The following is a 26175-nucleotide window of genomic DNA, read 5'->3' as shown; positions in this document are numbered from 1 at the left end:
GTTACACTATTAGAAGTTATGAAATAAATCGAGATTAAAAAATACCCTTCTCATCCGTTTTATAGGTTTGGCTTCGTAGGTTGTCATTTGCAGAGCGTTCAGCAGGTGAAAATCCCCAAAGCCCCTGGCGGAAAACCCGCCCACAGGGCGGGCCCCGCCCCCTCGGCGGGCCAATCAGCGGCGCGCCCGGGAAGGACGCACAGCTGCCGGCCGAGCGGGTCGAGGAGGACCATCCACATAAGGCAGCGCTGGGCGGTTCGCGCAGGCGCTGAACACCTTCTCCGGCCGTCCGGGCGGTCACCTGTCTTCCGGGAGCGGCCACCGGCGACCGCAGACGTGAGTGTCACTGTCCTCGTGCGGCGGGCGGGCTGGCGGCCGGGACTGCGGGGTTGGGCCCGGCGGGTCCCGCGGGCGGCGGGGAGGCCGGGGCGGGGGCTGCGCGCGCACGGGCCTGCGGGGAGTTCCCAGCGCCGCGGTTCCCGGGACGGGCGAGCCACCTACCTGTCCCTCACCTCCCGGCCCGGCGGCTGTCTTGTCGCGGTTGCTGTTGGTTTCCCGGTTCAAAGAGCGGCCTGGGGAAGCGGGGCGAGCGGCTGCGAAGCCGACCCGAACGGACGTTGGGTGTTGTTGCTTTGGGTTCTCAACGAAAACTTGACGCGTCGTTTGAATAAATACCATTTCCCGAAGAGCCCGGGTTTGGCGGTGGTGAATTTTGAAAAACTCCAAATCTCATTTGAATGTGAAAAGTTAGAGGCAAGTTTATGCGCAGGTGGTGTTTTTCAGGTTTTCTGTGTGACGGTGGTGATGATGGTGTGGACCCGGCCCGCTGCATCATCATCATCATCACCTTCACCTGGGCGCCTGCTCGGCTCGCGCACCTCCATCCAGTCCGGCCCAGGAAACTGCAGGTGCGCACGCGCACTGAGCTCCAAACGCCTATCAGCGGGTCTCAACCTGTGGGTCGCGACCCCTTGGAGGGTCCACCGACCCTTTCACAGGGGTCGCCTAAGACCATCGGAAAACACATATATAATTACATATTGTTTTTGTGATGAATCACTATGCTTTAATTATGTTCAATTTGTAACAATGAAATTGGGGGTCACCACAACATGAGGAACTGTATTAAAGGGTCGCGGCTTTAGGAAGGTTGAGAACCACTGGCCTAGGTCCTGCTAGGTTAATACGGAATTTGACTCGACTGTTCAAATTAGCTTTGTCTTTCTCATTAAACGTATAAATTCGTCGAGATCTGATACTTTTTCTTTAATTGAAATTCTATTTTGGCATAATTTGTAAAACTTATCTTCATTGTGGAGAGTATTACACATGCCTTCCGTTGCCCCCCTCCACCAGGTTCCCAGCCCCCTCCTGCACTGTTGTCTGTGATCTTGGGCAGTGCGTACTTCCATGCCTCTGCCTCCATTTAGTTCGTCAGTTTATTTTGTTCTGTTATATTGTAAAGCAGAAGACGCCTTAATAAGCCAACTTTATTTGAAGTCTTTTTCATTTCACTAGCGCTAGAGGGCCCAGAGGAAATATCGCTTCTCAAATTCTGGGGCCCACTATGGTGGAAGTCTTCCTTATTTATACTTTTTTAGCTCTTTGTCTTCCAAATTTGGAATGAGACTTCCCGACCTTCTGAGAAAAAGTCCTGTGTGCTGGGACAGGGCCGTGAGATCATATCTCAAGGCCTGGCACCAGCACTGACAGCTCTGTCTGGGACATAGTTTATGGCCTCTCTGGAATGGGAGTATTAGTCTTCCCTATTATTTAAGCAAGCAAATGTTTACAGAAGCCAGAAGAGCAGGGTTAAAATTTTAAACAGCAGTTTTTACCCAAGATGGAGGTTACTATACTTCAGTTCATTAGATTCCACATATAAGTGAGATCATGTGATATGTCTTTCTCTGACTGGCTTATTTCACTTAGCATACTCCCCAGGTCCTTCCATGCTGTCTCAAAGGGTAAGAGATCCTTCTTTTTTACAGCTGCCTATTATTCCATGGTGTAAATGTACCACAGCTTTTTTTTTTCCTTAGATATATTTTTATTGATTTCAGAGAGGAAGGGAGAGGGAGAGAGAGAAACATCAATGATGAGAATCATTGATCGGCTGCCTCTTGCACGTCCCCTACTGGGGATCGAGCCTGCAACCCGGGCATGTGCCCCTGACCGGAATCGAGCCTGGGACCCTTCAGACCACAGGCTGACGCTCTATCCATTGAGCCAAACCAGCTTGGGGCCACAGCTTTTTTATTCACTCATATGCTGATGGGCACTTGGGCTGTTTCCAGATCTTAGCTGTTGTAAACAACGCTGCTATGAACATAGGGGTGCAGACATTCTTTCTGATTGGTGTTTCTGGATTCTTAGGATATATTTCTAGAAGGGATCACTGGGTCATAGGGCAGTTCCAGTTTTAATTTTTTGAGGAAGCTCCATACTGTTTTCCCTAATGGCTCCACCAGTCTGCATTCCCACCTGCAGTGCACTAGGTTCCCTTTTCTCCACAACCTTGCCTGCACTTGTTTGTTGATTTGTTGGTGGTAGCCATTCTGGCAGGTGTGAGGTGATACCTCATTGTAGTTTTAATTTGCATCTCTCTGATGATCAGTGACGTCGGGCATTTTTTCATGTCTCTTGGCCATCTGTATGTCCTCTTTGGAGAAGTGTCTATTCAGGTCCTTTGCCCATTTTTAATTGGATTGATTGTTTTCCTTTTGTTGGGTTGTATCTATTTCCACTGAGTGGCTGTCAATCTCCTTGGAGATCTCAGTCTAGTAGCTCAGGTCCCAAGGCACTCTCGGAAAATTCCAGCTGTGTAGACGTGTGGATCCAGCAGTGTCTCCTCTCTACCCTCTCTGGATAGCCCCTCAAGGCCACTAGCATCTTGCCCCTGGAGGGGCAGTTTAGGGAGAGCCAGCCTGGGTTCTGTCATTTAGTAGCTGAGTGGCCTTGGGCACCTTACTTGTGTTCCTAATCTTTAAAATGAAGATAACAGTATTACCTCCAAGAGTTTTTGTGAGGATTGAAGTAGCTGTGTTTGGCCCATCAAAGACTAGCTGCTATTTTATTTATTTATTTATTTATATATATATAGTTTTATAATGGGGGTGGGAAATGATAAAAAATAGGAACGGGGGTAGAGAGACTCTTATTAACAATTAGTAGGATCACCGGTGCCACCATTAAGCTAAACCAACGCATGATGGTTAGTTACTCCTCCTTAACACGAGCGTGGTCTGTGGGCAAGCATCTCTGCCATCACTGGGAGCTTTTGGGAATGCAGACTCTCAGGCCACCGCAGACTCGATCAGAATCTGTTTTTTGACGGTACCCAGCAGGTGTAGATGCAGCTTTGTTTGGAGTCAGTGTAAAATCAATGGTAAGATTTCTCAAGGAGTTCCAGCCTTAAATCACTGACCATGGGGATTTGCAGCTGACTCCACTAATGGGCCTCACCTCCTGGTCTTTCATCCTTTCTGCTTTGCTCATCCTAGCTCTGGATAAAGCTCTCCATCTGCTCATTATTGAGAAAGGGGCATGGTTTTGTGGGGGTTGTGGTCAAAACTCGGGGGCTTGCCAACCTTCTGAGTCACCTCCCCTAGTGTGATGCCTGCTATGGTGCTGTTTTTCCAAATCGCCAACCTCGTTCCACACTGACACTCCTGGCTTCCTACCTGGCTGTTTTACCTTCCTCTCGGTCCATATAATGATGTAAACTCTGTCAGCTGTTCTTTTTCAATTTCTTGAAAACCTTTGTCAATTTATTGAAGTTTGTTTTGTGGCCTGACATGGTCTATCCTGCAAAATTTTGTATGTGCATTTGGCAAGAATGTATATTTTGCTGCTTTTGGGTGATATGTGCTAAAAATGTCAATTAAGTTCATCTGATCTAATGTGCTATTTAAGGCCTCTGTTTCCTTGTCGGTTTTTTTCTGGGTGACCTATGCATTGATGGCAATAGGTTGTTAAAGCCCCCTTCTATTACTGTATTACTGTTGATCTCTCCCTTTATATCTGTCAGTATTTACTGTATATATTTAGAAGCTCCTGTGTTGGGTGTATAGATGTTTAAAGAGTTTTATCCTCTTGTTGGCTTCATTTTTTACAATCATTATGAAATACCCTTCTTCATCTCTTGTGATAGCTCTTGGTGTATCTAGTTTGTCTGATATAAGTATTGCTACTTCAGGTTTTGTTTTGTTTCTATTTGCATAAAATATCTTTTCTTTTTAATATATTTTTATTAATCAGAGAGGAAGGGAAGGGGAGAGATAGAAACATCAATGATGAGAATCATTGATCAGCTGTCTCCTGCACGCCCCCTACTGGGGATTCAGCCTGAAACCTGGGAATCGACCTGCCTCCTGGTTGACAGGTCCACACTCAACCACGGAGCCACACCAGCTGGGCTGAAATATCTTTTCTGTCCCTTTACTTTCAATCTGTCGTTTGATTTAAAGTGGGTCTGTTGTAGGCAGCAAGTATATGGGTCTTGTTTTTTTATTCATTCAGTCACCCTATGTCTTTGATTGGAGCATTTCATCCATTTAAAGTTATTCTTGATAGGTATGTAGTTATTGTCATTTTATGAATTGTTTTTTGGTTCTCTTTTTCCTCTTAATTCTCTTGTTTTGTTCTCTTGTATGTTAATGACTTTGTATAGTGTCATGTTTGGTTTGCTTTATCTTTATTTGTTGTATACTTTGTAGATTTTGGTTTGTGGTTACCATGTGCTTTATATATACCAAGCTATGTTTATAAGCAGTCTGTTTAAAACAATTTTTAAAATTTATTGATTTGAGAGAGAAAGAGAAACATCAGTTTGTTGTTCCACTTATTGATGCATTTATTGGTTGATTGTTGTATGTGCCCTGACCGGGGATTGAGCCCACAACCTTGGTGTATGAGGACCATGCTCTAACCCACTGAGCTGCCCAGCCAGGCCTGTGTACAAGCAGTCTTTTAAGTTGACGGTCGCTTAAGTTCAAACACATTCTAAAATCCCTACAATATTTAATCTTTCCACGTTTATGTTTTTGTCATTTGTTACTTTGTGTGTTTGTATGTATCCAGTAATTTATTGTTGTATTTATACATTATCTTCCTACCTTTTCTTTTAGTCTTTATACTAGCTTTATAGTTGTTTGATCCACTGCTTTTACTGTTTCTTTCCTATACTCTCTTATTCATATTTTGATCTTTTCTACTTAAGGGAGTCCCTTTAAACGTTTATTGTACTGGTTTAGATTTTCCTTGTCTGGGAAACTTTTTTTTAAAATATATTGATTTCAGAGAGGAAGGGAGAGGGAGAGATAGAAACATTAATGATGAGAGAGAATCATTGATCGGCTGCCTCCAGCATGCCCCCTACTGAGGATCGAGCCCACAACCTGGGCATGTGCCCTTGACCAGAATCGATCTCGGGGACCCTTCAGTCCACAGGCCGGCACTCTATCCACTGAGCCAAACCAGCAAGGGCTGGGAAACTATATCTCCTTCGATTCTAACTGATAGCCTTACTGTGTAATCTTGGGTATAGAGCTTTGCCTTTCATCACTTTGACTATTTCATGCCACTCCCTTCTGACCTGCAAATTTCGTATTGAATAATCAACTGGCAGTCTAATGCAGTGGTTCTCAACCTGTGGGTTGCGACCCCTTTGGGGGTTGAACGACCCTTTCACAGGGTTGCCTAAGACCATCGGAAAACACATATATAATTACATAGTTTTTGTGATTAATCACTATGCTTTAATTATGTTCAATTTGTAACAATGAAATTGGCGGTCACCACAACATGAGGAACTATATTAAAGGGTCGCAGCATTAGGAAGGTTGAGAACCACTGGTCTAATGGGAGCTACCTTGAATGTAACTACCTGCTTTTTCTTGTTCCTTTTAACATTCTCTTTGTCTTTAACCTTTGGCATTTTAATTATGACGTGTCTTGCTCTGGGCCTGTTTAGATTCATATTGTTTGGAACTCTGCTTCCTGGACTTGTATGTCTATTTCCTTTGCCAGGTTAGGGAAGTTTTCAGTCATTATTTCTTTTTTATTATTGTTGTTGTGATGAAAAACATATAACATACAATTTTTCATCTTTTTTTTCTTCAATTATAGTTCACATTCAAAGTTATTCTGTATTAGTTTCAGGTGCACAACATAGTGGTTAGACAATCATATACCCTACAGCAAGCATGTCACACTTGTGGCCCATGGGCCGCATGCCTCGTTTACTTGGCCCGTGTTGTCCTTTGAGTTGACATGCTTGCCCTAAGGAGTGGTCCCCCTGATATTTCAAGTACCCCCACCCCCAGCCCATACATAGCTATTACAATATTATTTTTATCCTCCATTGACCTCTCCCTGGCCACCCCCCCCCCCCAAGCACATGCCCTCACCCCCCCTAGTGTCTGTATCCATTGGTAATGCTTAGATACATGCATACAAGTCCTTTGGTTGATCTCATACCCTCTCCTCTCCCCTGCCTTCCCTCTGAGTCAGTTTGATGCTTCTCTGGATCTATTTTTGTTCATCGGTTTATGTTGTTCACTCTATCCCACAAATGAGTGCGATCATGTGATATTTATCTTTCTCTCACTGGCTTATTTCACTTAGAATAATGTTGTCCAGGTTCATCCATGCTGTTGCAAATGGTAGAAGTTCCTTCTTTTTTACAGCAGCGTAGTATTCCATTGTGTAGATGTACCACAGTTTTCTAATCCACTCATCTGCTGATGGGCACTTAGGCTGTTTCCAAATTTTAGCTATGGTAAATTGTGCTACTATGAACATAAGGGTGCATATATCCTTTCTAATAGGTATTTCTGGTTTCTTGGAATATATTTCTAGAAGTGGGATCACTGGGTCAAATGGGAGTTCCACTTTTAATTTTGAGGAAACTCCATACTGTTTTCCGCAGTGGCTGCACCAGTCTGCATTCCCACCAGCAGTGCAGGAGGGTTTCTTTTTCTCCACATCCTCTCCAGCACTTGTCGTTTGTTGATTTGTTGATGATAGCCAGTCTGACAGGTGTGAGGTGGTACCTCATTGTCATTTTGGTTTGCATCTCTGAGATGATTAGTGACTTTGAGCATGTTTTCATATGTCTCTTGGCCTTCTGTAGGTCCTCTTTCAAAAGCTGTCTGTTTAGGTCCTTTGCCCATTTTTTGATTGGATTGTTTATCTTCCTTTTGTTAAGTTGTATGAGTTCCCTGTAAATTTTGGAGATTAAACCCTTATCAGAGATAATATTGGGTTTTCTTGGGGGTTTTTTTGTTTGTTTTTGCTGTGCAGAAGCTTTTTATTTTGATGTAGCCCCATTTGTTTATTTTCTCCTTAATTTCCATTGCTATAGGAGCTGTATCGGTAAAGATATTGCTACGACATATGTCTGATATTTTGCCGCCTGTGGTTTCCTCTAGTATTTTTATGGTTTCCCGTCTTACATTTAAGTCCTTCATCCATTTTGAGTTTATTTTTGTGTATGGTGTAAGTTGGTGGTCAAGTTTCATTTTTTTGCATGTATCTGTCCAATTTTCCCAACACCATTTATTGAAGAGACTGTCTTGACTCCATTGTATGCTCTTGCCTCCTTTGTCAAATATTAATTGAGCATAATGGGTTGGGTCGATTTCTGGGTTCTCTGTTCAATTCCATTGGTCTTTGTGTCAGTACCAGGCAGTTTTGAGGACAGTGGCTTTGTAATGTAGCTTGATATCTGGTACATACCTAGGAAAGGAATTGCAGAATCATATGGAAAACCCCTATTTTTGTCTCAGTGAAAATGTGTGTGTGTGTGTGTGTGTGTGTGTGTGTGTGGACTAGAGGCCTGGTGCACGAAATCTTGCACGGGTGGGGTCCAGCCTGCCTGCCCAGATGGATTGAGGGTGGGGAGGGGCTGTGGGCAGTTGGCCCCACCCCATAGTCGAACTTCCAGTCGAGGGGACAATTTGCATATTAGCCTTTTATTATATAGGATATCATTTTACTGTTATATATCAGTTCAGAAAGAAAGCATTATCTTAGCACTAGAAGGAAGTAGATAGTTATAACTTCTTCTAAAAATAACTATATTTCATTACATTTATGAAAACTTGTGTTTAGTCTTCCTGCAGGATGCTGTTTTCGCTGCTCCTTTGTGAATGTCTGTGGCTGATCGCTGGCTTTGCTCATGATGATGACTGGATTGACCCCACGGACATGCTCAACTATGATGCTGCTTCTGGAACAATGAGGAAATCGCAGGTGTGTGTGTCAGGCCTCATGGGTCCTTGGGCGGAAATAGTCTGCAGTTGTTGGGTTCACTCAGCACCGTGAGGGCCGGTACCCATGATTGGCAGTCACACAGGGAACTTCATGTCCCGTAGTCTAAGATCATCTCACCCCACCTGCGTGTTTCTGTTTTGATTTTTTTAAAAATATATTTTATTAATTTTTTACAGAGAGGAAGGGAGAGGGATAGAGAGTTAGAAACATCGATGAGAGAGAAACATCGATCAGCTGCCTCCTGCACACCCCCAAGTGGGGATGTGCCCGCAACCAAGGTACATGCCCTTGACCTGGGACCCTCCAGTCCTCAGGCCGACGCTTATCCACTGAGCCAAACCGGCCAGGGCTCTGTTTTGAATTTGAATGTAAAGCCCATCAGGTAGCAAACTAATTTGATTGTAATTCTTAGCTGATATATAAATTTGAGACTCTTAATTTTTTGGTGGTTCAATACAGTTGAAAATTATAACAAGAAAAGTTATAAAATGGAGAAGTTAAAATTTTAATCTCCACTTACAGACTTTTTTACAAGTGAACTATGAAGAAATAAGAAATCTTTCTCTGCTCTGCTTTAGGTGAGAAAGGAGGTCAGTGCGGACTCGTCATACGCTGATGAATTGTCAGGATGTTACAGCAAACTTGATTCTGTAATTCATAAGGTTAGATTTTTTTCATTCATGAATTTTATATTATAGTATGTCAGATTTCTCTCTGTTTTCTGTGCTTGCTGGCATTATTTTTGTTTCTATGTACTGTGCAATTTATATATACAGTTGACGCCTGAACAGTGGGGGGTGGGGCACCAACCCCCTACACAGTTGAAAATCCTTGTGTAACTTTTGACACCCCCAAAACATAACTATTAATAGGCTACTGTTGATCAGAGGCCTTCCTGATCACATAACAGTTGATGAACACATACTTAGTGTGTTATATTATACTATATCCTCACAATACAGTAAGCTGGAGAAAATACATTTAGAGTACAGAATGCATTTATTGAAGAAAAATCTGATTAAGCCCTGAGCAGTTCAAACCCATGTTATTCAAGGATCAACTGTGTATTATTATTATTTTTTGCTTACTCTAGCCTTGGTTTTTTAAGCAGTTACTCTGGTCTTGTTAAATAGTGCTTGTATTTTCCTGTAATGACATTTATCTCATCATATTATAATCATTTCCTTACCAGACTGAAAATTTCTTGGGACAAAGAATGTGTTTTATTCATTCTTGGTTCTCTGTCACTTGTCACAGTGTTAGAGTGTAGTAGACTCATGACAAATGTAGCAAATGGAGAAACGGGCCTGTTCCCAGCTTCGAAGTGTGGAGTTCCTCTCACAAATATAAGGACGCTTCATTTCTTCCTCCTGTTTGTGTGGCTGAGGTAGCCTTCATGGGAAGGGAGAGGAGTCAGGGTTGTTCAGGGGCTTGGACGTAGGTTGTGCTGTGGGAACCACCTCTGTTGGTGTGGAGGCCGACTAGCTGGTGGCAGCGGAGGGGCCTGGGTGGAGAGGGGGTGGCTGAGGTCCGGCAGTGCTGACAGCTCAGACTGAGGCAGGGACAGCGAAGCGACCGGTGGAAGAGAAGAGGCAAGTGTTGTAGCTGGCGGGGGGGGGCAAGTGTGGGGAGAGCTAGTGGGAGGGCGGGAGGGGGTTTCCAGGCTGGGGGGAGCACTTGTTCGCTGAGACGCTAAGCACCTGCTTGGGGTTCTTAGCAGACGTGACCATCTGAGCCGAATGCTAGCAAAGAAATGTGGAGAAAGTTTGCCTCCAAACGCAGACCTGCCTTTTTATATACATTTTACTGTTTTAAACATTGTAAAAAACGGGATGGGTAAAATGGAGTCTTTACTCCTTGTTTTAAAAAAACAACAACATTGTTTCTCTTAAAAACATTTTAAAAAATTTAAAGCAAGCATGTCAAACTCAAGGCCCGAGTATGCATGCTTGTTTTAAAGGTTTATGAACCTTGCCTGGAAGCAGTGGAAGTGGCCACGTGACTTCTCTCTCAAGTGTCCTGTCCTGAGTTTGTGCTCCCTGTTACCTTGTGTACCATCTGAGGCCCCTTTCCGTGCTCAGGGTCCACACTCAGTTTTATTTATTTCTTTATTTATTTTTCTCAAAATATATTTTATTGATTTTTTACAGAGAGGAAGGGAGAGAGATAGAGAGTTAGAAACATCAATGAGAGAGAAACATCGATCAGCTGCCTCCTGCACATCTCCCACTGGGGATGTGCCCGCAACCCAGATACATGCCCTTGACCAGAATCGAACCTGGGACCCTTCAGTCCGCAGGCCGACGCTCTATCCACTGAGCCAAACCGGTTTTGGCAACACACTCAGTTTTACAAACATGTTTACGTGTGTGAGACATGCCTTGCCCTCACTGGCGACTTGACCATCAAGTGTCTGTAGAGCTGAGTTCAGAGGATGTCTGTCCTGGTGAAGATGTGCGTGCTGAGGGGCTGCCACGTGGAGGACACATGACAAAGCCATGGTTCCTGTCCTCTGAGGCGTCCGTGCAGAGGGGGTGGTCAGTCGTTGACAGGAGAAGTTAATAAAAGGCCAAAGTAATGGCCCATCCAGGAAATTCTTTGCTGTGTCTCCTCCTTCTGGCTTCATCCTGTTTCTCTGTGTTTCTTTATCATCCTTCCCTCCCTTCTCTCCTCCCCCCGCCCCCTTCTTCTCTTTCTCTCCTCACTGTCTGCCATTACAAAGAGACACACTGGTCCAGATGTTCTGCTTGTCCACATCGCTGCCCCCTTGCTTTATGATCTTCAGCTTTAAAAGAGCTGAAAGTCAGTAGAAAAACTGCTGGTCACAGCTAAGTGCTGGGCGTGTGTTCCTCATTTGTAGTCTCCCTGACCTTTGCAAAGAGAGAGCCCACAGGCGGCAGGCACGCTCTACATTGTAATGCAAGCTTAATAACAGTAGGCGGCACCTGCCCCGGCTGGTGTGGCTCAATGGTTGGGTGTCGCCTTGTGCACCGAAAGGTTGCTGGTTCATTCCCAGGCAGGGCACATGCCCAGACTGCAGGCTTGATCCCCAAAGAGGTCATGCAGGAGGCAGCTGATCAGTGTTCCAATCTCATATTGATGTTTCTCTCCCTGCCTCTCTCTCTAAAAATCAATAAAACGTGAAAAACCAAACAAACAGCGCTTTACCTTGGTTTTGATGGGGGCCACTAGGTTAGAAACTTGACCCTTACATTAAACTTGATGCTAACTGTTGATTTTTTGGTGTATGATTACAGGTTGATGAATGTGAAAAGAAAAAGAGGAAAGACTGTGAAAGTCAAAATAATCCTGTTTTTAGGAGATACTTAAATAAGATTTTAATTGAAGCCAGGAAGCTTGGTCTTGTGAGTATTGGTGGTGTGATACTAATCAGTGTAGTGGGTATCTTCATTATTTATTAATTTCCAACTATATAAAGCAGTGAGGGGGCACCATTGTGCTGTAACAGAATTCCGGGCTGACCCTGGGACCAGAACCTGTTCGTGCCGAGGTTTGGTGGAAGGCAGTGCAGGCCGCTCCTCTCTTCCTTCTCGTTCATGGGGATTTACTTCCTCAACCCTGTGCACTGCCCAGCCATGTAATGCAGTTGGGGTGGGTGTTGTTTTAAATTTGCCATTTGAACTTGACCAAACAGTTGGAAACTTAAACTCCTGACTGGGTTGAGGAAACTGCGCCTGGGCTGCCTGGTTTTCTCCCACTTCCACACCTGCTCCCTCAGGTGACGAGGAGCCTTGCCTGTGGAGGAGGAGGAAATGCGTTTGAGTAGTTTTCCCCCGAGCTGTGTGCTGAGCAAGTGCTGCTCATAGAGAATTGGATGTTGTGCACATACCGTTCGCAGGAACCCAGCCCTGCCTGTCCCTGAGGAGCCATGGCTTAGTATGGGCTCAGTAATGTTTGAGGTGACTTTATAACTACTGCAGATAGCAAGATGCAACTGCATTTTAGTAAAATGTACATTGTTTGCGTAGTTTTACCTTCTGAAATGTTTTTCACGTGTATTATCTGTGGTTTCCATGTGGCCTGTGAGAGGGTGGGTGTTGTTATCCTTATGCGATGTGTGAATACTGTGAACTAACTATATATTTAGTTCCAAATTGGCTTTCGTCTTGAAACGTTTCACTAGGTAATATAATAAAATTCTCTTTCCTGTTGTTTGTTTTTTGGCAAATTGACCTCAGCCTGATGAAAACAGAGGTGACATGCACTACGATGCCGAGATTATTCTTAAAAGACAGACCTTGATAGAAATAGAGAAGTTTCTCAATGGGGAAGACTCGCTGCCAGGCGCCCTGGATGATGCACTAAGTGATATTTTAATTAATTTTAAGTTTCATGATTTTGAAAGATGGAAGTGGCGATTTGAAGATTCCTTTGGCGTGGATCCATATGATGTGTTTATGGTAGGCTGGGTGAGGGGGGCACGGTTAACAGGTTTTAAAAAACGACTGTTCAAACTCCACCATAATTGTGTTAAGAACCTGGACTAAATCACTCATACTGTGTTGATGGACTTTCAGCAAAATGGTACAAATGATTTTGCATATTTAAAAAAATATATTTTTATTGATTTCAGAGAAAGGAAGGGAGAGGGAGAGAGAGCTAGAAACATCAGTGATGAGAGAGAGTCATTGATCGGCTGCCTCCTGCACGCCCCACACTGGGGATGGAGCCTGCAACCCGGCATGTGCCCTGACCAGGAATCGAACCCAGGACCCTTCAGTTTGCAGGCTGACACTCTATCCACTGAGGCAAACCAGCCAGGGCGATTTTGCACATTTGAGTCCAGTTTTTAGTTTTTGTTGATGCTGTGGTTTGGTGGGGAGGACGGCTCGGCAGTGACGCTGCTGTCTCTTCCTTCTGTTTGAGGTGCTTCTGTGTCTGCTCTGCATCGTGATGCTAGTAGCCACCCAGCTCTGGACGTATGTTCGTTGGTACACCCAGCTGAGACGTATTTTACTCATCAGTTTCCTCATCAGTTTGGGATGGAATTGGATGTATTTATACAAGGTATTAATTAGGTGGAAGGTTTTAAAATTTTTAAATGATATTTCTTGATAAAAGAAGAGATAATCCATGTAGAGTTAGTATATAACCTGCTTATTTTAGTGATTTGGGATATGTTTTATTCTTTGCTAGAAATGATATCAAAGTATTAGTTTTTAAAAGTTAGGTTATTTCCTGAATATAAAATAGTATGTTTAAGGTAGAGAATTTAAAGAAGAGAAATTTAACTTTTAAATATCACCCCATAATCTATCACCTAGAGATAGTCACTGCCAGTATTTTGAGACACTACTTTGCAATCTTTTTTTCTAAGTTTTAACTCTTTCAAAATTGAAATCAGGCTGAACCCTAACCTAACTCTAAACCTAAAAAAAAATTGGGACCATGCTGTACATAGAGATTTAAAGACGTGCTGCTGCTCCTGTCACAGTGGTCTAATCATTACAGGACAGTTTCAGATCTGTCTAGCAGGGGAGTCAAACATCCTGATATTTTTAATGAATTCATCAGATTAGACCATTGTGACTTTTTAAAGCCTTTTGCTCTAAGTTACTAGAACTTGTAATTATTTAAAATTAAAGGAAGGAAGGTTGTTTGGTTGAATGTGGCCATCTCACTGATTTCCCTGGGGGCTTTAATTTATAAAAGATACGTTCTCGTTTATAGGCCACTTGCTCTGAAAACCACCCAAAGCAAAACCCCATCTTACTGTGAACTGAGCAGCAGCATTTAACATACATAGCGATATTTTGGGGTGTGGTGTGAACCACATTTGAACTAATTTTTTAAAATTGGTGACAAGGTTCTCCTTCCTCATCTTAATTCCGTAAGAAGTAAGTTGTACTCGGTTGTTTTTCGGGGCTTGAAGCATTAACACTGTGCTTTGCCATGAGCTAAAGAGCCTCTCTTTAGAAACAAGAGGTGCATCTTTTCTGTTAAACCTTTTAAACAACCTGGTGTCTGAACTACGGCGTTTGGGGGGTGGGCGTAACCACTGCTAGCAGCGCTCACGCTTCCCTGGATGTTGGTCAGGTGGCTTTCGCGCAGCATCAGGCCGAAGTCGCCAAGATGGAGCCGCGAAGCAACGTGTGTGCTGAGAAGATGGACTGGTCTGGCAGCCTCTGGGGTAAGTGCTGCTGGTTCCCGCGGCCTTATTTTGAATACAATGTTTGAGAATGAGAAAACATGTTAAAAATGACAAATGATAAAATAGCAGAAGGAGGGTTTCCCGGACTGAACCTTCATTTTCGGAAGAACGAGCAGGAAGACTGAGGTTTCAAAGGTAAACCAGGAGAAGAGACAGTCTTGTTAATTATAAATTATTTTTTGATCCTTTGTTACGACTTTATGTATTTTTTTAAATGTATTTTTATTGATTTCAGAGTGGAAGGGAGAGGGAGAGAGAAACATCAATGATGAGAGAGAATCATTGATCGGCTGCCTCCTGCACACCCCCTGCTGGGGATCGAGCCCATAACCCCGGTATGAGCCCTTGACTGGAATTGAACCCGGAACCTTTCAGTCCGCAGGCTGATGCTCTGTCCACTGAGCCACACCAGCTAGGGCATGACGTTATTTTTTAATTTATTGGGGTGACATTGGTTAATAAAGTTTTATAGGTTTCAAGTGAACAATTCTGTGATACATCATCTGTAGATTGCATTGTATGTTTACCACCTGAAGTCAAATCTTCCATCACCATATATTTGACCCCCTTTACTCTTTACTACCCTCCAGTAAAGGGCGTTTATTATGGCAATAGCTGATCATTTTCAAGCATAGATGGCAAAGAGAAGTAAATTAAATTGTCTTAAAATTGATAGCTTGAAGCAGAAAGAATACTTAAAATTGACCCAGGTTTCTGACTTTTGTGCCTAATGTATATAAACCGGATGATGTATCTTGGGGTGCCATTTTTCTCAGTTTATCAGTATGATTACATAGAGATATAAAAATGCAACATATACATTGTCCACAGTTTACTGTATCAAAATGGCATCTTGGATTATTTATTTAGAATATGCTAAATTATAAAAAGAACACATTGACTATATTTGTGGATAAAACATAACTTAATTCTCACAGTTATATTCAAGGCTTCCGTTCTCTGCTGGTCCTTGACATATAGGTTGTGAAAAAACAGTTGTAATACAAGGAAATAATACAATAATGAATAAATAATAATACAAGAAAAAACTGCTTCGTGTACTCACAACTATGAACCTACTTTTGCCCACCCCTGTATATCATGCATTTTAATTAAAGTACTGTATACTTTTACTATATTTCCCTTATTTTGTTTTTTGGATTGGGAGGGGAGAAGGCAGAGGAGGGGGGAGACAAATGGGGAATTTTAGAGTTATTGAACAAACACGTATATACATTTTTCTTAACATGAAGGAAATATTAAAAAATGCTTGCCAGCACTTTGATTTATAAAGTCAAGCTAATAAGCAGCATTTATAAATATTCCTATTTAAAAAAAAAAAAGTCTTAGGTTTCCGTCTAGTGACGTCCCAGGGCAGGACTAGACACTGTATGTTCGCTGACTGGTGTGGCCTGTCTGCCTCCATTTGCCTGAGGATGCCGTGCCCACCTGCCCGTCGCACAAGGCCTCACTCATTCTAGGTCCTCAACATGAGTTTATTAAAGAAGTGAATCTCTCTATAGAAATGAATATCCATTTAGACTTAATCTCCTTATATTGACTTACAACATCTTATATGGTAGCTTTCCAATTTTTTTTTTATCTATGGGAAATTACCTTTTTTCCGTACAGATTTTTATAAATATTTTCACTGATATTGACTGCCTTTAGTTATGTATATCTAGCAGTGGAAATGGTTCAGTGTTCAAAGACACTTTATACATAAATGCAAGTCCCTGATGACTAATTCAGAACAGAATTTCAGCAGATTCTTTTTTTTTTAATTAAATCTTTATTGTTCAGGTTACATTTGTTCCTCTTTTTTTTCCCCCCCATAACTCCCCTCCTCCCAGTTCCCGCCCCACCCTCCGCCCTCACTCCCCACCCACTGTCCTCATCCATAGGTGCACGATTTTTGTCCAGTCTCTTCCCGCATCTCTCATTCCCCTTTCCCCCCCAAGAATCGTCAGTCCATTCCCTTTCTATGTCCCTGATTCATTATAATCACCAGTTCATTCTGTACATCAGATTATTTATTCACTTGATTCTTAGATTCACTTGTTGATAGATGCATGTTTGTTGTTCACAGTTTGTATCTTTACCTTTTTCTTCTTCCTCTTCTTAAAGGATACCTTTCAGTATTTCGTATAATACTGGTTCATCAGTGGTGATGAACTCCTTTAGCTTTTCCTTATCTGTGAAGCTCTTTATCTGACCTTCAATTCTGAATGATAGCTTTGCTGGATAAAGTAATCTTGGTTGTAGGTTCTTGGTATTCATCACTTTGAATATTTCTTGCCATTCCCTTCTGGCCTGCAAAGTTTCTGTTGAGAAATCAGCTGACAGTCGTATGGGTATTCCCTTGTAAGTAACTGAGTCTCTTTCTCTTGCTGCTTTTAAGATTCTCTCTTTGTCTTTCACTCTTGGCATTTTAATTATGATGTGTTTTGGTGTGGTCCTCTTTGGATTCCTTTTGTTTGGGGTTCTCTGCGCCTCTTGGACCTGTAAGTCCATTTCTTTCACCAGGTGGGGGAAGTTTTCTATCATTATTTCTTCAAATAGGTTTTCAATATCTTGCTATCTCTCATCTTCTGGCACCCCTATTATTCTGATGTTGGTACGCTTGAAGCTGTCCCAGAGGCTCCTTACACTATCTTCGTATTTTCGGATTCTTTTTTCATTTTGCTTTTCTGGTTGGGTGTTTTTTGCTTCTTCGCATTTCAAATCTTTGACTTGATTCTTGCGCTCCTCTGGTCTGCTATTGGGTGTCTGTATAATATTCTTTATTTCAGTCAGTGTATGCTTAATTTCTAGTTGTTTCTTTATCATAGCATCGAGGGTCTCATTAGTTTTCGTGAGGCTCTCATCAAGTTTATTGGCTGCTTCTAGCACATTATTGCAAGCCCTCAAAATTGCGTTTTTTAGTTCCATATCCTCCATTTCTGTCATGTTTTTTTGTCTCCGTATCTTTTATGCTTTCTTGGTGCACCCCCTTGTGGTCTTTGTGCGCAGTCTTGTTCTAGTTAAGCCTTGATTGTTGTAGTTAATACTAGAGGGATTTGACCACCAGGCCTACTGGCTGTGAGAATCAGCTGTGTGGAAAACTTCTGTCCTCTGGGGAGGTGCTAATCTAGCCTTTGCCTAAGGCGATCAGCAAATGGCTCTGCGCAGGGCTTGGGCGGGGTGGGGTCAACAGGGCGGGCGGAGGGAGCAGTTATGGCTGCTCTCAGTCCCGTTCCCAGCGGCTCTGCTTCTCAGAACCCCAGTAATGGCTGCAAATCTCGGAGAGAAAGCTGCCCTCACGTTTCAACTGATGCCAGACAATCCCGCTTCTCCCGTTTGAGTCTGAGTCCCTAGAGACTCGCCCGGATCTGGAGCTCAGAGTCTGAGACTCCCTCCTGATTGAAAATGACAACCGCGCACTCAGCCACGAGCCCGCTTTGCGCGCGCACCTCCGCACCTTTAAATTTTCCACACTGCGCCTCTTCTGAGCCTTGGTATGCTGTTGTCTTTCCTTCTAGTTGAAGAGTCTGTCCTCGGCCAGCCTTCCTGTGGTTCTGGGTGATGTCCGTTCCGTCTTTTAGTTGTATTTTTGAAGTGGTTGTTTGCGGCAGCAGTCTCCGGTGTTTACCTATGCCGTCATCTTGGTCTAAGGCAATTTCAGCAGATTCGTAATCAGGTTCCCAAAATTAATGTTTCTTAAGACATTATGGGAACTAAATCAACCCAGCCTTGCTTCGTGGCTTCATGGACAACCAGTGCCTCCTCTGGCTCAAGCTAGTACGTAATGTGAGCCTAATTTAGAAGAGTTGGGAGAACTAATGTTCTACTTCATTTTATAAAATGAGGAGAGAACTGACTTCTAAAGTGACATTATTGTAGATTCACAGGTAGTTGTAAGAAGGAACACAGGGAGGTGCTGTGTGCCCTCCCTGGTGGAGGCACGACTACTCGTCCAGGGGCCCAGCCTGGACAGGGACTTCGATACAGTCCAGTCTCCCTCAGAGCGCCCTCGTTTTCAGATAGTTACCTTTTAGAAATCTTTGTAACATCATCTGCTATCTGCATAGGATTTGTAGAATTTGAATGGGTTTTTAAAATGAACATTTTGGACATACGATGAAAAATTTTTAAATTGGCATCATAGGGAGTCTAATTTTGTAAAACAATTTAAAATTGATTAGTGGTGGTGGCAGGGGTAAAACGAAAATATTGTCTTATTCGGGAATGAAATGCAGCTCTTTTTAAATGACAATGTTTTGTCTTTCTCCAAATAGAATGGTTTAGAAGTTCATGGACCTATAAGGATGACCCCTGCCAAAAGTACTATGAGCTCTTACTCGTCAATCCTGTTTTGTTGGTACCACCAACAAAGGTATGGAATATGTCTTGTAAAAATGACATATACAAAGTAAGTCCAAACACCTTTGCATATATTAAAAATTGTAGGTGTTTTTAATTTAATTTTCTAATTTTTATTTATTGATTTGAGAGAGGGAGCGCAAGAGAAACATCAATTTGTTCCATTCATTGGTTGATTCTTGTGTGTGTCCTGATTGGGGATCGGACCCACAACCTTGGTGTATCTAGGGTGGAGCTCTAACCAGGTGAGCTACCTGGTCAGGGCAAAAATTGTTAGTTTGTTTTTTTTTAGAATCTTTTTGCTAATAACCTTTGTTCTAGAAAGAATATACTTCCATTGCACAGTGATTTTTCACATTTTTAAAAGCCTATGACAACATTTTAATGTATGTAACATAACTTCCGTCTCAGTGCCCAGGGCATTTTGTCTCATTCTAGGTGCCTCAATTGTTTGAGGGGAAAAATGAAGTTGCTTTTACCATTTTTAGGCCCTGGCAGTGACGTTCACCAACTTTGTGGTGGAGCCGTTGAAGTACATCGGAAAGGGAACCGGGGAGTTCATCAAAGCGCTCATGAAGGAGATCCCCGGGCTCCTGCACATCCCGGTGCTCATTGTCATGGCGCTGGCGGTCGTGGTTAGTATAGGGCCTGCCGACAGGTCACGGGGTTTACAGAACAAGGCCTTGCTGGTGTGAAAGGGGACTTTTGGGTGGCACAGCTGTGTGCATACTACCATGTGTGGGCCTCTAAGCCGGGGACATGGTGCTCAAGTGGGATTGTAGCTGCCATGGCAGTGATTTAAAATAAGACCTGCCTTTCAGTTGGTTCTTTGCACGTGGTGAAGCAATACACACAAAGTCAATTGTTTAGTTTTTTTAATCCTCACCCGAGGATATTTTTTCCATTGCTTTTTTTAGAGAGTGAAAGGGAGGGAGGAGGTGGGGGAGGGAGGGAAGAAGGAAGGGAGGGAGGAAGGGAGAGAGAGATCGAGAGAGAGACACATCGATTGGTTGCCTCCCGCACATGCCTTGCTGTGGGATGGGACCTGCAACCATGAGGTACATGCTCTTGACTGGGAATTGAACTGGAGACCCTTCCCTCCGAGGGAGGGCCGCTGCTGTAACCACTGAGCAACCAGCCTGGGCTCACGTCCTCTGAGAAAGGGGCGTCCTCGTCCTCTGAGAAAGGGGCGTCCTCGCTGTCACCTGAGAGTTGCAGCGTTGCTAGGGAAACGCCCGGGCTCTCAGCCCCAGAAAGGGGCGGGAGGTGGGCGCCCTGACAGTGGGTGATTCAGGACGTTTATTAGGGAGAAATGGACTCCTCACTCGGCCATGGTCTTCAGCTTCCTGTGCAGTTGGTTGTCAGCTTTTACCCAGTAAAGCCCTTGTCACATGAAGCAAACGGGACGGGACGCACTCGTGCGCCTGGGAAGGAGTGGAGTGTCTCCCGGACTCATCCGCTGCTCTTCCGCTTTGAGGCTGTCCCTGCTTTGGCTTTGGTGTCTGATGATGGGTCCGGTGGGTCAGGGTCAGGTTTAGTTCGGTGACGTCAGTTGTACGATTTAGTCTCTGACACTGAAATTGTGTGCAAAACCGCCATCTCTTGTTTACCTGCTTCTGTCTTCAGAACGGCCTCTCGTACAGATGTTTGTTTTCGGGGCCCTTGTACTCTTCAGAATCGAAAGCCACAAGGAGCCTTTGTTTATGGGGATTTTATTTGTTGATATTTAACATTAAGAAATAAGACAAAAATTTAAAATACTGAGACATTTTAGACTATTTAAAAACATTTTTTTAATCCTCACCCACAGATATTGTTATTATTTTGTGGGGTTTTTTTGGTTAATCCTCACCTGAGGATATTTTTCCATTGGTTTTTAGAGAGAATGGAAGGGAGAGGGAGAGACAGAAACATCGATTGGTTGCCTCCTGCACACACCCCGACCAGGACCGGGGAACCTGCTACCGAGGTGCCCTTCACCGGAATCGAACCCAGGACCCTTCAGTCCGAGTGCCGACGCTCTATCCACTGAGCTAAACTGGCTGGGGCCCAAAGATATGTTTTCATTGTGTTTTTTTTAGAGAAAGTGGGGGGAGAGAAACATTGATCAGTTGCCTTCCTTACATGCCTGCCTGGAGAATCAAACCCGAGGCCCTTTGGTGCACGGGATGATGCTCCAACCAGCTGAGCCATGCCTGCAGGGCTGACATGCTGGGGCCACTTTAAAATGCAGGTCTGCACAAGCACACAGCCCGTGCCTTCAGCAAGGAAGGCGCTGAAGCCAGAAGTCGCCACTTACACCCCAGGGAGTGTGGGGAGAAGTGTTGACTTCGAAGAGCCCCTGGGGGCGTCTTGGGGAGCCCCTGGGGGCGTCTCGGGTCCTCCCCGAGCTCCAGGGCCCAGGTGAACTGCTGCCTAGAGTGTCTCCCAGCCTGCCACTCAAAGCCTGTGGAGTTGTAGCTGTAGCTAAACCACGTTTGGATTGGTAAAAAAAAAAAAAAAAATTTAGCCTGCAGGAGAATGTTTACATGATGATGTGCAACTGAACAGTTTTCAGCATTGACCTGATTGAGGGGTGTGAATATAGACAGCATGTGCGCAGTTATCAGTACCTTCCCATGGAAGTTTCTAGGCTTTAGCCTAACTGCCATTGTTATAATTCAATCAAACTCTCTAGCTGCTTGAAAAGTCTACTTAATATTGAGTGATTTCTCAATTTTTATTGGCTGCTCTGGCCCCGTATTAAAGAATAGACTTCTAATGAAAAGAACAAACAGTTCAATGAACATGGTTATGTCTGCAAATGCCACAAGTTGAATTACATAATTCTGTTAGCACCCTGAATGAAAAGCCCCTCGTAGTGTTGTAAGTCAGCCATTACGTACTCAGAAATGCGATGTCTTTTCCTTCTAGAGTTTCTGCTACGGTGCTGGACAGTCGGTCTTTATGCTGCGACCCTTCGGTCCCGCCAGAGAGCCCCCCCTGGCTCTACAGCCAGGTGACAAGCGCCGGCAGCAGGAAATTGACTATAGATCCCGTGGTGGAGCAGGTGATGCAGACTTTGGTTCTAGGGGCTACATTGGCCTCATTGAGCAAGGCCCGTATGACAGACCGTGTGAGAGTAGAAGAGATGTTGGGAGAGAGAGAGTTGTTGACGTGAGATTTCAGACTGGCCACAAGAGCCCCGAAGTGCTCCGGGCGGTTGATAGACCAGACGCAGAGGTGCGAGAGCATCCCGCGGCGCCCAGCGTAAGTCACAGCGTGGTGTCTGTCCTTTGCTCTAGGCCTCGGTGCTGCCCGCAGGCTGCGCTTCACTCCTACCTGCACTGTTGTTTTGTCACTGACGGTGTGATTACTCACATCTTCCCCTCGCTGGTCCAGGTTAGTCCGAGCTCCTAGAGGAATGAGGTGGTTGTGTGAAGTGCTCTTTAGCAGGTTTGTTAGCACAGACGGAGGAAACCGAGCAGTGAGCATGGCTGACGCTTCTGCCTTGGGAGAGAGGGAAGGCTCACTGAGGGCTGGCGGGAGCCCACGGGAGCTGAGTCGTGGCTGGAAGAGGGGGCGGGGATCAAGAACCTCGCCTTCCCAATCTTCTGTATCATTGGCTGGTGACTGCTTTTGACCTGCACAATGGTGAGGCCTTTTCCCCACCATTATTGAACATTTAAAGGGACATTTCCTTTGTGTGTGTGTGTGTGTGTATCCTCACCCAGGGATATTTTTCCATTGATTTTTAGAGTGGAAGGGAGGGGGAGAGACATGGATTGGTTGCCTCCTGCACATGCCCGACTAGGGCTGGGGTTTGAACCGGAATCGACCCTAGGATCCTTCAGTCTGCAGGCCAACGCTCTGTCCACTGAGCCAAACCAGCTGGGACGACATTTCCATTTTTGTTTGAGGCAGGAATTTGTATTGTCATTTGCAAAGTTTAAGTTGCAAGTGTAAACCTTTGAAAAATAGCACGAACACAGTAGAGCTGAGGAAGTTATGGATTCCCTTCCTACGCAGCTCCTTATAAGCAGAAATATCTGCATGGAAAACTGAAAGGTGTTCCTTTCAGCTTTAAGAGTTAATGTCTATCTGTCACTCATCTCGGGAATCCTCCTGTGACTTCCCATCACACCTCACGTGGAGTGGAAGCCAAAGTTGCCGCCATGGCCCAGGGCCATCTGCCCACGCCCACCTCTTCCTGCTGAGCCCCCTCCCCCCTGCTCCCTCGCAGTGTTCCTGACTCGTCCTCGAGCTCAGAGCCTCTGAGCCTGGTAGTCACCATCCGGAATCGTTCCCCACGTTCCCCACGGCCACTTCATCTCTTCACGCCTTTACTCACCGAGCCCCTTTCAGACCAGCAGTCCCACCCCCTCCGCCCCCTTCCAGGGTGAGGCTTTGCTAATTGGTTTGTTGCCGATTGTCTCCCCAACCTGAAAGGAAGTCCCGGTGAGGGCAGGGTCTTCCTGTCTGTCCCTGCAGTGTCCCCAGCATCTAGCACTAGTCCAGTGATGGCGAACCTTTTGAGCTCAGCGTGTCAGCATTTTGAAAAACCCTAACTTAACTCTGGTGCTGTGTCACATATAGAAATTTTTTGATATTTACAACTATAGTAAAACAAAGACTTATATTCTTGATATTTATTTTATATATTTAAATGCCATTTAACAAAAATCAACCAAAAAAATGAGTTCGCATGTCACCTCTGACACGCGTGTCATAGGGTCGCCAATCACTGCACTAGTCGGTGCTCAGCAGATGCTTGTCAGATGACTTACTCTCACCAGGTCAGGAGTACGCAGTCCTGGTCCCCAGGCCTGACCACGCCGTGTCCTCTGTGTCCCGCTCCTCCATGTGGCTCCTGGAGGCTGACCATTCGTGTCATTACAGTCCAGCATTAGAATTCAGATTTGCATGGACACTTGTTGGACATGATTACCAGCCTTTCACATCGTTACGGAAACAGTTGAAACAAGATGTTCTTCTGTGCTTTCTAGGCCAGAGAGACTGATGGAGCCCCGGAAAGAAGCGCACCCCGGGAGGAAGCGCACCCCGGGAGGAAGGCAGAGGGCAGCACCGAGAGCAGCCGGCGTCCTGAGCCCGGCTCTGGCCAGGGGGCGCCAGGGGTGGTGGAAGATCCTGCAGCGGGAAAGGCCCCACTCAGGACTCAGGACGAAGGCAGCCCCGAGGAGGGTGGCACACCCCGCCCAGTGAGCACAGCCGTCGCAGAAGCAGGTGGGAGAGACCCGGCCGGTGGCCCATGAGGCTGGAGGAGCCCTGACTCGCACCACAGCTTGGAGGCCATCTTTTTGTAAAGAATCTTGTAATGTACACTCTTCACAACTGTTTCCTACAGATTTCTGACATTTACTCCAAAAATGTGCCAACTTAAGCATTAATGTTTTTACTGACAATCAGAATAACACATGTATTTCTATTCATTTAACTTCTTTTATCTGTTTTATTATGTCTTCTCTTTGATGTTAAGATACATCCCATAAAGTTTTGAAGTAGTAATTGTGGAACAGGAGCTCAGAGGTGAACAAGTGTGGCAGGCAGTACTAATTCCGAATAATTAAGGAAGCCAGTGGGAATGAGGGACCTTGAACAAGAAGTTTTCTTGTTTACAGGCATATGCGGGAGCCCGGTAACCAAAGTGTGTGCTGCCTGGGAGGAGTCCTGTAAGACCTACCTCAGTCAGGAGACTAACGTGTTCACTGCACGGCCCCAGAGGGGCAGGGACTCAGACCGTTCTTAAGGAAAGCCCACTCTGCATGTCCTTCAGCATCTGGGCCGCGGGCCCGCACTACAGCGTCCGTGTCTCTGCAGGGCACACCCATCAGAGTGGCTTTGTAGCCTCATGTTCTACTTGCATCTCTCAACCCGCAGCTGTTGCTGAGGCTGCTTCCTCGTCACCCCTTTCACTCTCTCCTGAGACAGACTGGCGGTGGCGATGGCGGGGACCTTGGGTAGCAGCGTGTGCGGTGATCTCAGCTCAGGTAGGGAATGGGTCCAGAGTGGCTGTTCCCCCCGCGGTGAAGGGTGCAGACTTTGGAGGCCCGTGTGCCTGGCTGCTCAGAACCCAGCAGCGCGGACTGTTAGCTGTGACAGTTTCTTACTTACATTCTAGCAAACCGTGTGGTCAGGGCCGCAGAAGTCCTCGTTTTTAGAGGTTGTACATAGAGAAGAATGCCATGGGGAAAACGGAATAGGCGTTTTTCCTAACCACAGACAAGTGATAAATCAGTGTTTCAAATTAGTTATTCTGAGTTTTAAAACTATTCCTCATTTTAAACTGGAAAAAAAAAAACTTGTGTATTTTGCTGGTTGGTACCTAGCTAGAAAGCAGATTTCACATACATTTAAGAGTCCCTTGTTTTAACATTCACACTAAAAGTTACGGTCAGCTGCTCACTCAGAACGGTGCCAGTCGGGAATAGTCTTAAAGGTACCCTTCAGGTGTTGGTTTCAGAAAAAAAGACTTATTCAAAGCGTTTGCTTTCTGATGGTTTTTAAAACTTTTTATTTTTCACCTACAGCTTTTATTTAATAATGTTTTGTATTAGTTTCAGTGTACGGCATAATGCTTAGACAATCATATACTTTATGAAGTGGTCCCCCTAATATTTCTAGTACCCACCTGGCACCGTACATAGTTATGGCAATATTATTATTACTCCCAATGCTGTACTTCTGGTATGTTTTTTACATGAAATCTAGTTTAATATTGCAGACATCTTTAGTATTTCTTCAGAGAGATGGTAATTTTTTCCAAGAAATACACGAAGAATTGTGTATAAAAATTTAGAACACTAGGTACGTAGCAAGTGAACTAAGGACCGGGTGCCCGCGGTTTGGAGTAGATTTGGTGGAACTAGACCTGTTGGCTGAGGGGATCTGCTCCGGATGGAGCTGCCCTGAGCCTGGTCCGTCGAAGGGAACCAAGGGCCTCAGGTGGCAGCCTGAGCAGAGCGCGGGCGGAGCCAGTGCCTCCTGCCCTCCTCGCTGCTGTAGCGTCCCAAGCAACTCTGCCCACAGCCTCTAAAAGCTCGTCTTGGTGTTTACCTGACAGATGGCCATTTGGGGATGAGATCTACTTGGACCGCCAGCAAGGCAGCCAGCCTGCTGTTAGCAGCAGTGCAGGGGAGACTCACTAGAGCAAGTGGAACGCGCCCAGGCCAGTTTGTGATAGAAGGGAGGCCTGCTGATGTCCAGCCAGTGTGATCACTAATATGAAGGCCGAGAGGGATGCGCTTTTAGGACAATCAGAGTGGCGTTGACCGTTTTTAAAAGCAGGTGTTAAATGGAATAATGTTGAATGTTTACAGGGTCTAAGAACTACCATATATACACAATAAACACTTATTTTTATATTA

At 44.7% G+C, this 26175-nt stretch overlaps 1 protein-coding gene across 2 annotated transcripts; it reads left to right on the top strand.

Annotated features, from left to right (window-relative positions):
- Window positions 1-253: 253 nt before the first annotated feature.
- On the top strand, window positions 254-26175 carry CLCC1 (chloride channel CLIC like 1). 2 transcript variants are annotated; one of them, XM_070396576.1, is made up of 11 exons: window positions 254-336; window positions 8116-8256; window positions 8856-8939; window positions 11535-11642; window positions 12477-12698; window positions 13165-13305; window positions 14335-14428; window positions 18727-18824; window positions 19300-19446; window positions 21725-22060; window positions 23797-26175. In XM_070396576.1, exons 2-11 carry the CDS (start codon window positions 8128-8130, stop codon window positions 24061-24063), a joined length of 1626 nt encoding a protein of 541 aa, XP_070252677.1. In that variant the 5' UTR covers window positions 254-336; window positions 8116-8127; the 3' UTR covers window positions 24064-26175. The 2 variants fall into 2 exon arrangements, with proteins under 2 accessions (XP_070252677.1, XP_070252678.1); XM_070396577.1 differs by lacking the exon at window positions 19300-19446.

The sequence above is a fragment of the Myotis yumanensis genome, unplaced genomic scaffold (genome assembly GCF_028538775.1).
Source record: "Myotis yumanensis isolate MYYU_CA2020_CCGP unplaced genomic scaffold, mMyoYum1.0.hap1 SCAF_17, whole genome shotgun sequence".
NCBI classification, from domain to species: Eukaryota; Metazoa; Chordata; class Mammalia; order Chiroptera; family Vespertilionidae; genus Myotis; species Myotis yumanensis.
Note: the sequence above shows the minus strand (reverse complement) of the source record. Positions and strands in the feature narration are given on the sequence as shown.